This window comes from Pongo abelii, chromosome 16 (genome assembly GCF_028885655.2).
Source record: "Pongo abelii isolate AG06213 chromosome 16, NHGRI_mPonAbe1-v2.0_pri, whole genome shotgun sequence".
Classification (NCBI taxonomy): Eukaryota; Metazoa; Chordata; class Mammalia; order Primates; family Hominidae; genus Pongo; species Pongo abelii.
Window position 1 is genome coordinate 42858125 of NC_072001.2, and position 13571 is coordinate 42871695.

At 39.4% G+C, this 13571-nt stretch overlaps 1 protein-coding gene across 3 annotated transcripts in view; it reads left to right on the forward strand.

Annotated features, from left to right (window-relative positions):
• Window positions 1-13571, forward strand: part of EIF2AK4 (eukaryotic translation initiation factor 2 alpha kinase 4) — a 106399-nt gene that overhangs the window by 22809 nt on the left and 70019 nt on the right. For all 3 annotated transcript variants that reach the window (XM_024232276.3, XM_024232277.3, XM_024232278.3), the window contains exons 6-9: window positions 20-168; window positions 6178-6293; window positions 10077-10234; window positions 12278-12813. In XM_024232276.3, the coding sequence (XP_024088044.1) occupies window positions 20-168; window positions 6178-6293; window positions 10077-10234; window positions 12278-12813 (959 nt within the window). The remainder of the gene's footprint in view (window positions 1-19; window positions 169-6177; window positions 6294-10076; window positions 10235-12277; window positions 12814-13571) is intronic.

Consider the following 13571-nt stretch of genomic DNA (forward strand, 5'->3'; position numbering starts at 1 on the left):
TTTACTTTTCTTGTTCTAGGAACGTTTGGAAATTGCTAATTTGTCAAACCAAGATCATACCTCTAAGAAGGACCCAGGAGGACACAGAACGACTGCCATTCTACATGGAGGCTCTCCTGACTTTGTAGGAAATGGTAAACATCGGGCAAACTCCTCAGGAAGGTCTAGGTAAGTCCCTGGGATTTCTGATCTGGGAGAATGAAAGATGTAGAAGGATTTCACTACGTTAAAGATGTAGTGAAATTTGATGGAAATTTCAGGCGATAGTCTTAATAACTTTTTTCAAACCTTATATATCTTAATAATTATTAGCAATATATTAAGTATATTTTTAGCAATATGAAACTATGAAACTAAATTGCGTTTAACACTTTCCAAGTATCTATCATGAATCTAGTTTTGTTGCTCATTCCCTTTTTTTTTTTTTTTTTTGAGACAGTGTCTCGCTCTGTCACCCAGACTGCAGTGCAATGGCACGGGCTCAGCTCACTGCAACCTCTGCCTTCTGGGTTCAAGCGATTCTCCTGCCTCAGCCTCCCAAGTAGCTGGGACTACAGGTGTGTGCCACCACACCTGGCTAATTTTTGTATTTTTAGTAGAGTTGGGGTTTCACTATGTTGGCCAGGCTGCTCTCGAACTCCTGACCTCGTGATCCACCCACATCGGCCTCCCAAAATGCTGGGATTACAGGCATGAGCCACCACACCCAGCCTCATTCCCCTTTATAACAGCCTATAACACATCACAAACTTGCCTTAGTACGATTTGATTTAGCATTTAATAACTTAAATTCAGTAAGTGTTTTTAAAAATTTTCTTCCATTTGAATCATCATCATCCAGTGTTTCAGTCTACAATGCCTTAGGTCCCACCACAGATGTAGGGAGTTCCTGAAAATGAGCACAGGTGGGACATCTGTTACATGAGAGCAGGAACCCCAGTTGGCTGCCAGGGGTCCCCTCCCTACTACTGAGGTGGGCTCCTGGGCTGTTCCCTGTCACCACTGGTCACTTAAAAGATACTACTTGTTCTTCTATATCTTTTTCACTGAAGAATTGCGACTTTGCTCTCTATTTGCTGTGGCCCCCTGTACACCAGAAAGGAATTTTAGTGCAGAAACCATTTATGAGTGGGGTGGGTTATTAAATAGTGTGGGGACTTCAACCTTCAATATATGTTTAAATTATCTCCTGTGAGACTCTAAGCAGAACTTAAAACCACCACTTTGCTTCTATGAAAAGAAACATTTTAGGCACCAAACTGAAGATTTATATAAACTTCTGTATAGTTTGTTTATTAGAAGGAACCATTTTAGTTCTTTCCCTAATTATCTACTACTAAAAAAACAGTTCAGAAATCATTATGACACTAACGTTTACCTACTATTAGGGTTAACTAAATTTTTTAAAAAATACTGTTTCTGGTAACCATTCCTTTTTAAGATTATAACTCCTTCCCAATTTAAATTATTTTTGAATCTGGGTTTCCAATAAGCAACAGAGTTTGAAGTTGTCAGAGAATTTCAGTAGGAAATATCTAACAAATTTTTGTTGTATTAGAACCCTTGAATTAAATCAATGATATAAATAAGTCTTTTCAGATATATGGAAAACGATTGTTTTAAGTTTAAACATTTCTATTTTTGTGGCTAACTATAAACAGTGAATCCAAAGTTAGGCTTGTTTTTGAAATCAGAGATAGCACGTTGGGCATGGTGGCTCGTGTGTGTGATCTCAACACTTTGGGAGGCCAGGGCTGGAGGATCACTTGAGCCCAGGAGTTCAAGACCAGCCTGGGCAACAAAGCTCCTTCCCATCTCAGAGCCTCTGCCGACCCATCTGCCTGGACTACTCTCCCTCTGGCATTTTGCTTGCTGAGCTCCTCCTTCTCATTCAGTTCTCCCCTCAAATGCGACCTTCTCAGGGATGCCTTCCTGAGCTCCCCTCTACCCTATTTCTCTGCTTTGTCCCTTGCTCTCCAATTCTCTGTTTTATTTTTACATAACACTTAGCACTAGCTGAAATTGTTATTCACTTGTTTGCTTTGGAATGTGAGGTCTGTGAGAGCAAAGCCCTCATCTGTGTTTTCCTCAAAGCCTGAAATAGTGCCTGGAAGACACGTGGTAGGTGCCTGGTAAACATCTGATGCAGGGAGGGAGCAAGGGAGGGAAGATAACACAGGGAAAGTGGGACACTGTGTTTCTGGTGTTTGTAGGGTCTACAGCCTCTTTAACCAGGGCAGTTTTGCTTCTCTTGATCTGTAGGGTATGTAAAAAACCAGCGAGGTTTTATTTAACAAAAGATTTTCACGCTGAAAAGAAGAGAAAGAAAAGAGAACCACTCACTATTCTAGTGGAAAGAACGTAAAGGCCTGATACTCAAAGGCTTTTCATTGATGAGTCTTTGTTTTTGTTGAAGAACTTTATTTTCTGTCCTTCAAGTCTTCTTTTCCCACCTTGAGGGATTCACTTTTTGGAATATTAAGGTAAAAATCAAAAACCATAAAATTAGCTATTTTAATGTGTACAGTTCAGTGTGAGGCTGTATTTGTGAAGTGCAGACATAGTCCCCCCAGCCCCCTGCCTTGTTTCTGGGATGTTGCTCCTCTTAAGTGGGCAATATGAATTTTGTAGAAGAAGCAAAACTAAAAACCAAAAAACCTCTATAAAATAGCTCATGGTAGAAAATTACCTTCACATATTCAGACTTGCTGTCTTTGCAGATTACCGTAGTATAGCCCAGAATCTAGAATATATCACCTATTTATATCTACCATCAACAAGATTAGGTTATCTAGTTTGTTTTCCGTATTCTAAAGCCAGGTATGGTAACTGCTGGCTCCTCACCCTTACAGAGAAGAGATCATTAAGGGTATAAGACATGGGATTCTCTCTGCTCTCCGCAAAAAACTTGGGGAACCATTAAAGTATAAAGGTGTAGGGGAGAGAGGATCCTTGATACATCTCTCCAGACACGGTCCTCTGTTGTTCAGTTTCTCTAGTTGGTTCCATGGAGGCATAGACTGGTTTACCTCAAATTAAACAATATCAGGAATTCTTACTAATGTTGTCTCTACAAAGTGGCTCTGTGTTTCAAATTAAGGGACCTAGAACTAGCATTTTCTGTGGCATCTTGGTGAATTAGAAAGGTGAGACTACCCCTGCCCCTGTGTCTCAGATGAGATCCTCTTTCTCCCTCCTGCCCCAACATCTACACATTGATCATATTGGTAGAGCAATCTTTTGGACAGTAGCCCAATTCTCAAGTCCCCACTTGAAAAATTGTCATCTCTCTTCTTGCCACTTGGCTTTTTAAAAAAAAAAGATTATCCTTTTTTGTTTTTTCAGGTATCAAGCTCCTAGCTGCTTAAAAGACCTAGATTTCTTTTTAAAGACCTAGATTAATACTATTTGGTAATTTTATTTGAAACACACTTCATCCATATAGGTTGGGAACTGCCACAGTTACTTGGCAAAACTGATAACATGGGTGATATTTTTAATATTATAATAATATTGCAAACTTCATGAACATCCATACTCTAGAATAGATCATGATGATGAGACCAGAGTCATAGCTTCTGAACACCATTTGTTCGCACTGGGATGGCTGTTTCTGCCAGAGTACAGAAGTCGTTTTACTTATGAATGGATTCAAATCCAAAAGGTTGTTCCAAGCCCAGTTCTTGATGGGTCCCAGGTAGACAGTATAAGCATCCAATATATATGAATCTTTTTGGCGAAAACAATAGACATGGATGACATTGCATTTGTCTCTTTATTCCTTGTTTTCAAACTCTGTGATTTACTTTTTATCCTTCAGAATTGTTTCTGCTACAACCTGTGCAATGCAGCATGTACCACATTTGTCGTTTTCTTACTTTCACTTTTAAGATTATCTCTACTTTTCTTTCAATCCTAGTTATTCCTTAATCTTATAGCCGTCAACACTCATTGTGTTTGTACTTATCAGTCATAATAGGGTGATTCACATTCTAAAACTCCTTAAAACCAAGCATTTACACATTGTAAACTTAAGAACAGAAAGATGGCCTAGACTGAAATGACCATTAGCACCATCTGCTGAGGAGGCCAGAGCTGATGTAGAGATGCTTCTGCATAATTTATATTACTAAGTCTAGCATGTAATTTTAAATCTTTGCTTTTATCCTTTTCTCCATAAATCTCAGTGTGTCCCTAGTTGCACACATAACTTTAGAAGTAGAAATTTGAACAGAACTACAATGTATTTGTTATTTTCTGATGCTTAGAATATGTGGACATGGGCCAGGTGCGGTGGCTCAGGCCTGTAATCCCAGCACTTCGGGAGGCCAAGGCTGGCAGATCACGAGGTCAGGAGATCGAGACCATCCTGGCTAACATGGTGAAACCCCGTCTCTCCTAAAAATACAAAAAAATTAGCTGGGCATTGTGGTGGGTGCCTATAGTCCCAGCTACTCAGGAGGCTGAGGCAGGAGAATGGTGTGAACCGAGAGGCGGAGCTTGCAGTGAGCCGAGATCACGCCACTGCACTCCAGCCTGGGCGACAGAGCAAGACTCCATCTCAAAAAAAAAAAAAAAAAAGAATATGTGGACATATGTGTGGTGTAAGATATGTGTATCGTAATACATAATCTTGTCACCAGTGTGGGAGGGGTTTGAGGAAAGAGAGGATGTGTAGGATTGGAAGCAGAAAGACCAGATAATAACAGAGTATTGCATATGTCCAGGAGAAAGTTGGAGATGGACTAAACAGGGCAGGGGAAATAGAGAGGAGAGGGTGGTACTTGAAGACCAATTAGATGCAGATCTAGGAGCCCAGGGAGACTCACAGGTTTCTCACCTGTGAGACAGAATAGATGACTATACCTCTAACCAAAATTGAAGAGTCAAGGGGAAAAATCAGGTTTAGAGTGAGTGGAGGGAGGTGGCAGTTTTACTGACGTTGCAATGGTGTGAGGGGTAAATAGTGCAAAAGTGGAGACAGCAAGTGCAGGAATGTGACTATGAGGAACAGGACGGGGCGGGTGGTGCAGGGTTGAGGGAGGGGAATGTATGGATCAGAGAGATTTATAGGCTGGTCAGAGGGAGCCCAGAGAGAGGGGCTGACTGAACGTATAGGAGAAGAGGACTAACTAATAGACTAAGATCCCAGAGGAGACCTCTGTAGGGGATGGGACTGAGGACAGGGGTAGCCATCCTTCCTCAAAGTCACCTGCAAAGAAAGAATAGTGCCAATGCCAAGTAACTTTACAGGTGCAACAATAGAAATTGTGGACTGTATTCCTTATTGCCTCATGTTCTCAGTGAAAGTAAAAGTCAAAATCATGCTGAGAGTGAGAGGGTGATCTCTCTACAGATCTGTCCATGCGCGTCATCAAAGTGTTTCTGATAAGTGTTCAATCCTGACCATCAAGAGCTCTCTCCCTTACCTCTTCCCTGCAGCCCTCTCCCCTAATTTGTTGTTTTTGCATTATGATCTAGTTTCTTAGCTATTGCTCCCCACCAGAAAAAAAGTAGAAAAAAAGAAAAGAGAGGAGAGGTTGGGTTTTAAGTGTTTCAGAGAAGTCATGGAAGGGAATGATGGGAATATCTACCAAAGACAAGCAAGAAAAGGAATGTACACTCAATGGCTGGAGGCCCAGTTGGAAACCAGGAATTTGTGGCAGCTCCAGCCCCCTCTGTTTTGCAGCTTTTTCCAGATGTGCATGTGCATGGGAATGAAGCAATATGGGATACATGTGGAACTGATCTAAATCACTGCTGACCAGTAGAACTTTTTATGATAATGGAAATGATTGTATCTGTGCTGTCCAATATAGTAGCCACTAGCCATGTATGGCTATTGAGTACTTAAATGTGGCTACTGCGCATGAACTGAATTTTCAGTTTTATTTTAATAGCCACAGCATTGGGCAGCACAGACCTCGACTTAGGGGTTTGTGGTTTTCATGTGGAGAAGATGACAATGGGAAGTGGGGGAAGTGAATGGCTTTCCCTTTAGCACCACCTACTCAATTCCCAGTAGAAACAGATGTTAGACTGTGAGTGGGCTAATAAACAGTAATAAACAGGAGAAAATAGAGGGGCATTCTTGCCTATGTTAATCTATAACATTCCTATGTTAATCTTAAAGAAAAAAATGATTGTTCAAATGTATTGTTCAAATTTATTTTTAAGGCGAGAACGTCAGTATTCTGTATGTAATAGTGAAGATTCTCCTGGCTCTTGTGAAATTCTGTATTTCAATATGGGGAGTCCTGATCAGCTCATGGTACACAAAGGGAAATGTATTGGTGAGTAAACTAGCAAAATCTATTTATATTATTGTAATGGCAAAAGTTAATCATGAAGGAATGGATCGATTAGACACTGTGTCATTCAGTTCAGTGCAGTCCAAGGAAGACCATCAAGTTGGCAGTCATTCTGGCTCCCATCCTTAATGACTGGAATGAGAAGTCACTCAGGTTTCCCCTAATGTAAGATGGAAATAAAAACCTGTGTTTTTGGCTGGGCATTGTGGCTTATGCCTATAATCCCAATACTTTGGGGGGCCAACGTGGGAGGATTGCTTGAGTCCAGGAGTTCAAAGCTGCAGTGAGCCATGATCATGCCACTGCACTCCAGTGTGAGTGACAGAATGAGACCCTGTCTCAATAAAATAAAATTTAAAAACCTGTGCTCTTGGAATATTATTAACATAAAGATAATTTTAAATCTGTCATCATTATAATTATCCAAGCTTATTGAAACAAAAAATGATTAAAATATTATCAGTCAGTAGAATTTTACATCATATACATCTAATGCTGATCAAATATGTGTAACAAAATGAATTCTAATGCCTATGATCTTTCTTGTTGTTGAGACAGGGTGTTGCTCCATCACCTAGGCTAGAGTGGTACAGTGGCACAGTCATAGCTCACTGTAACCTCAAACTCCTGGGCTCACTCAATACTCCCCCCTCAGCCTCGTGAGTAGCTAGGACTACAGTAATGTCTGTGGTCTTTGTTGACCAGATCTCATTTTCTTAAGTGGATATCCATCCATTTGGCATTTTCCTGCTTGACATGTTATACCTGACCAAGAAGACCACCTTATTTTCTATATGCCTTATTTAGAAGTTTTGTCTACTCATGGCTATTTGGTGTGAAGCTGGTTCAGCAAATCAGAATTTGAATTGCTCATACTAAAGTCAAGTTTTTGCTATCTCTTCCTTTACCCTAAATGTATGTCATCTTTAGCCAGCCTTACAGATAAAACCAGTAATTGGTATAAAAACCATTTGTACATAGTGAATTTGGCAATTAACTTTCATTTTCAATCCCATGAATATTTTTGCCGAGGTAACAGGTAGCCAAATTATGTGAAATGAGTTTGCTTTCTTTTGGCATCTTTTCCCCTTCCTCTTTAAGGAGATACAAATAGCAAAAGAGTTGCCAGGAAGCAGGCAGCAGGTGGAGGGAGAAGAAACCAAACTTCTCAATAATCTATGAGCTAGATACTTAACCTTGGCAGACAAACAGCAGCCTGGACAGTAAAGGATCCTGCACATAGACAGAGCTGCCATATTTAGACAAAGCAATCATTGGGCAGGTTCAAGACCTTGGTAGTGGTGGTTGGCTTTGGACCTGAGACTGTCCTTGACTCAGACATTTCAGATTCATGAAGTGACAACATAAAACTCACTATTTCTAATAACCTGGGGAAATCAAGAAGGCAAATTAATTCGATTCTTATTACCTTAACTTAGTCTCTTATTCTCACTGGTACTCATTAGATAGATTCACCATAGTTAATACCCTTATTAGGAGGCACATTTTCAGTTGGAGAATTTTTAATAAAATCACCAAGTAAATTATTCATTTTGTTTTCTCACAGTGGGTCTGATTTTTTAAAATATGCCGTAATTGTCTATGAAATGTTTTTATAAAAGATTAACTACTAATTTTTTATTTTTGGTGAAGTATTTTTATAAAAAACAATATTTGTTTTTCATTTTAAAGTTGTTAGAACTAGAGAGAGGAGAGAACTTACTTATAGATATGGCTATAGCACTATAGAGACTGTCTGCATAAATGATCATTGTGGGCATATAGAGTTTCAGTTAGAGTTCTTTTGATAATGTATTTTCTCTTAGCCTCGTCTCAGTACATTCTTTTGTCCCTTTTATTATCCCCATCATGAAAAACTGACAAGAAGAGGCTGGCAATACTAAAATTATAATTTTTTAAACCCCAGCAACTATGAAATGCCTGCCTAGTCCCAATTAGGGAAACAAATATTGCAAAACACTGTACTGCATAACACACAAATTTAATTAGGCTTTATGTAAATAACATCTTACTCCATCCCATAAACATTTAATGCCATGTGTTTCTAGTAGACTGCTTAGATCCCACATTTCTCAGGTTGCTTCCTTTGGTTGACAAATTTTTAAACAGCAGGATTTTTTCCCCTTAGGCAAAGACTGTCAGGAGTTATTTATGACTAACAGATCATTTTAATTAAAATCTCTAAATTATCAGCATTCCCATGAAATAAAAACTGCTTGTCAGATAAAAAGTCAAAGTGAGCTAGTTCAGCCATATTTCTCCAAAGTATTTTTGCTGAGACATCTTTATCATGTATATACAGGTTACTTCACCTTTGATTATTCAAATAGAAAAGATAATTATCAATGTCTCTTTAAAAATTTGTTTTCATTATGAAGATAGTATAGCATCATGGAAAACTATTATTTATATAAGAGAAAAAGGCAGATTACTATATATCGGGGTTATCAGCTGGGGGCAATTTTGTAGCCTGCAGGACATTTGATGATGTCTGCACACATTTTTGATGGCTAACATTGGGGCCGGGGTGCTATTGGCATCTAGTGGGTAGATACCAGGATTGCTGCTAAAATCCTACAGTGCACAAAACAGCTGCCTACAACAAAGATTACCTGGTCCAAAATGTCATAGTGTCAAGGTGCTATATGTATGCTATGATATGGTAAATTATGGGGTAAAGGAGAATAGAGGGAACTAAAAGAAAAATAAAACGAATGGTGATTTTTTTCTCCTTTTCCAATTTTTTAGAATTTTCTATTATTGTTTTAATGAAAATAGAGATTTTTATAAGAAAATTTTTGGTGTTACAGAAATTTAGCTCTCCCTGTGTAAATTGAGAACCATATGACTATCACTAAATAAATGTGTCTCATTTTCTAGCTTCAAATCTAAACTGTCATCTCTTGTTCTTTCCTTCCAAAGCATTGACCAGTTTGTATTTACTGAGCATATTCAAATTTTGCATTTAGAAAGTCATTGAAGTATTCAGATTTTCAAATTACTGTTTTACTGTGCATATTAATCTATATTGACTTGATGGCGTGTTCTCTATTTTCGTATTCTTTCTGTCATTTTAGTTGGTATTTAGCTGTATGAGGGTACCCCAGTAGACACAGTCAGCAAAGGTAAACTCGTTATGAAAATAACATTATGCATGATGGCCAGTAGCATAAAACACTGGCCTCTTTTGTTTTTTGAGACAGAGTTTTGCTCTTGTCGCCCAGGCTGGAGTGCAATGGTGCGCTCTAGGCTCACTGCAACCTCCGCCTCCCAGGTTCAAGCGATTCTCCTGCCTCAGCCTCCCAAGTAGCTGAGACTCCAGGTGCCCGCCACCAAACCTGGCTAATTTTTTTGTATTTTTAGTAGCGACGGGATTTCACCATGTTGTCCAGGCTGGTCTCCAGCTCCTGACCTCAGGTGATCCATCTGCCTCGGCCTTCCAAAATGCTGGGATTACAGGCGTGAGCCACCATGCCTGGCCAAACATTGGTCTCTTTATTTGCTTGATACTAAGATCTCATTGTCGATTCTTGCCCCTTATAAAAAATTATTTTAGGACTCAGGTTATATTGCTAAATATCAAAAATTGTTTACAAAAGGACATTATTACATAAAGTCCTATTTTCCATAGTTAGCACATGGTATCCATTGTTGAACTAAAGAATGTGTATTACCCCCTCCCTTCCTTCCCCCAACAGAAAACATACCAGTGGGATTTAATTACACTTTCTGTTTAATGTGCAGGCAGTGATGAACAACTTGGAAAATTAGTCTACAATGCTTTGGAAACAGCCACTGGTGGCTTTGTCTTGTTGTATGAGTGGGTCCTTCAGTGGCAGAAAAAAATGGGTCCATTCCTTACCAGTCAAGAAAAAGAGAAGATTGATAAGTGCAAAAAGCAGGTAAGCATCCAAGGTGGCTGACTGAGCAAAAGGCCTAATCTCAGCCTTTAGGAGATAACAGAACAAAATAGCCCTGCGTTTGTTTGCCCTGCAGAGATGGTCCAGAGCAGTATGAGAACTGTTTGACCAGAGAGGACAGTGAAGGACCAGTACCTCTTTGCCCCTTGCTTCTGGTTTCAGAACGTTCACAACATGATCAAAGCACTTCCAGCTGCCTTCTTAACCTCCTTTCTCAGTCCTTAGTATGGCATTAACAGTCATCTTTCCAACTGGGACTAAATACTAGTTCATAATTGGGTTTTTTTGCAATTCTTCTTTTCCCTACTCTTGAAATACTGCTTCAGGGCTGGGTGTGGTGACTCATACCTGTAATCCCAGCACTTTGGGAGGCCGAGGTGCGAGGACTACTTGAGCCCAGGAGTTTGAGACCAGCCTGGGCAACATGGTGAAACCCTGTCTCTACAAAAAATTTAAAAATTAGTGGGCATGGTGGCACACACTTGTGGACCCAGCTGCTTGGGAGGCTGAGGTAGGATAATTGCTTGAGCCCAGGAGGTTGAGGCTGCAGTGAGCTGTGTTATGCCACTGCACTGCAACCTGGGTGACAGAGCAAGACCCTGTCTCCAAAAAAAGAAAAATACTGCTTCAAAACTGAATTTTGGGGGACTGAAGGATTTTTAAGTTAATTTATACATTATGATTTATAACCAAGCATAAGGAGAACATTCAGTATTGCATATTGCAGTGTTACATAATAACAAGGTTTACAAAAATCATAGATAAAGCATGGTGTTCAGAAATGTGTGTGTATTTAAGTATAGAAAGAAAACTGAAAGTAAATGTGCCAAAATCTTGAGTTATCATTGGGTGGTGACCACATAGATAACAGGTGGGTATTTTCTATCAAACTAATTTTTTATTTTTTGACCATTCTAACCAGTTTTATTTATACAATTCACTGGCATTAAGTACATTTACAGTACTGTACAACCATCACCACTATTTATGTCCAGAGCTTTTTCATTATCCCAAACTGAAACCCTGTACCCATTAAACAATAACTTCCCATTTTCCCCTCTTCCCAACTCCTTTTTTTTTTTTTTTTTTTGGCAGGTCAAAATCCTCTTATCTTTTAGTTGAAAGATACTTTACAGTTTGCGTAGCTTGGTCAAGAGTACATCTGCATTTTATTTTATTTTTTTTTTTTTAGAGTGGTTATCTTTTTTTTTATTATTATTATTATACTTTAAGTTTTAGGGTACATGTGCACAATGTGCAGGTTAGTTACATATGTATACATGTGCCATGCTGGTGTGCTGCACCCATTAACTCGCCATTTAGCATTAGGTATATCTCCTAATGCTATCCCTCCCCCCTCCCCCCACCCCACAGCAGTCCCCAGAGTGTGATGTTCCCCTTCCTGTGTCCATGTTTTCTCATTGTTCAATTCCCATCTATGAGTGAGAACATGCGGTGTCAAACTAATTTTTTAAATGTTGACAGTGATCTTTATTAAATCAGAAAAGTTTTTTTTTTCTATCTTCAACCTTAACTCCTCTTTGCCATGTGAGGTTCTGAGGATTAGGATGTGGACATCTTTGAGGAGCCATTATTCTGCTGCTCAAATCATATACTGTATTTTTAAAAACCCAAATACAAAGCTAATCAGAAAAGGTTATTTTTAAATTAAAGTTTGTTTTTTTCTGGTGGCCATACCTCAAAAGAATTTTATTTTAAAAACTGTTCACTAATTTTGTAGTATATGCATAGTAGGTTTTGAGATTAGAGAAGTTGAGAATTAACTAAATTTTTTCCATCTTTATGAACTATTAGATTGACCATATGGTTTGGGGAGGATTCAGTTTAGGGCATATTTGTTCTCCTCTCATTTGAAAGTATATTTTCTATCAAATACTTCGCTTTTGGTTTTGTTTTTGTTTTTTTATGCCCCCATCTTGTATGATCAAATACTTCACTTTTGAAATGAAACCCAAGTTAATGTTGATTGGCCCAATATTATTCTTTTTTTTTTTAACTTATCAGATTCAAGGAACAGAAACAGAATTCAACTCACTGATAAAATTGAGCCATCCAAATGTAGTACGCTACCTTGCAATGAATCTCAAAGAGCAAGACGACTCCATCGTGGTGGACATTTTAGTGGAGCACATTAGTGGGGTCTCTCTTGCTGCACACCTGAGCCACTCAGGCCCCATCCCTGTGCATCAACTTCGCAGGTACACAGCTCAGCTCCTGTCGGGCCTTGATTATCTGCACAGCAATTCTGTGGTGCATAAGGTCCTGAGTGCATCTAATGTCTTGGTGGATGCAGAAGGCACCGTCAAGATTACGGACTATAGCATTTCTAAGCGCCTCGCAGACATTTGCAAGGAGGATGTGTTTGAGCAAACCCGAGTTCGTTTTAGTGACAATGCTCTGCCTTATAAAACGGGGAAGAAAGGAGATGTTTGGCGTCTTGGCCTTCTGCTGCTGTCCCTCAGCCAAGGGCAGGAATGTGGAGAGTACCCTGTGACCATCCCTAGTGACTTACCAGCTGACTTTCAAGATTTTCTAAAGAAGTGAGTATCACCGAGATTCTCTCTAATAGCACTTTACTCCTGTACTTTTGATTGTGCTGGAGTGCGCCAGACATCTAAGTGATGTGGAAGTTGAAAAGTGAGGAACAGGACTTCATTCTTTGCTCTCCCAATCCTGTCCTAGTCTCATATGTTCTGTTTTCTCATGTAGGTTGGTGATTCTCTTAACTACCACATTCTCTGAAATTCACTTGGAATTCACACTTGATTTTCAAACTCCTTTTGGGGGACTGATGGGATACTCTTGGAAGTCAATAGAGATTGTTATGGTGAGAAATGCCCTAGGTATTCCAAATACTGACCTTTGCTCTGGTTCCTAAAGGGTCAAAGACGAGGCTCCTTATTTCAAAAACAGCTTTGGGAGTGAGATTCTGCCCCTTGTGCTTCTTAACCATTCTTCATTGGCTGTCTCATTCATTTAAGTTGTAGAATGCAAATAACTTCCTTAGTCTAGCCAGAGGAGTTTCAATGCCTGTAAATCACAAGTGCGTGTTTAATTACAAAGCCAAGTTTTATCCAATTTGGGAGAACCTTTCTTGAGATGTTTCCTCAGGCCTAACATGTTTGTCCAGGTCCTTCACTTAAGTGTTTTCTAATTTAGTTCTGCCTCTGTTTTCAGTCCAAGCCAGAGCTAAGTTCTCTCAGTTTCTGTTAAATGGGAGATAAGATCCCTTCAGTCTGGATTTTTCCAGATGCTCCTCTGGTCCAGCTGTCCTGCAGGAGTTGACCTGGGCTGGTTT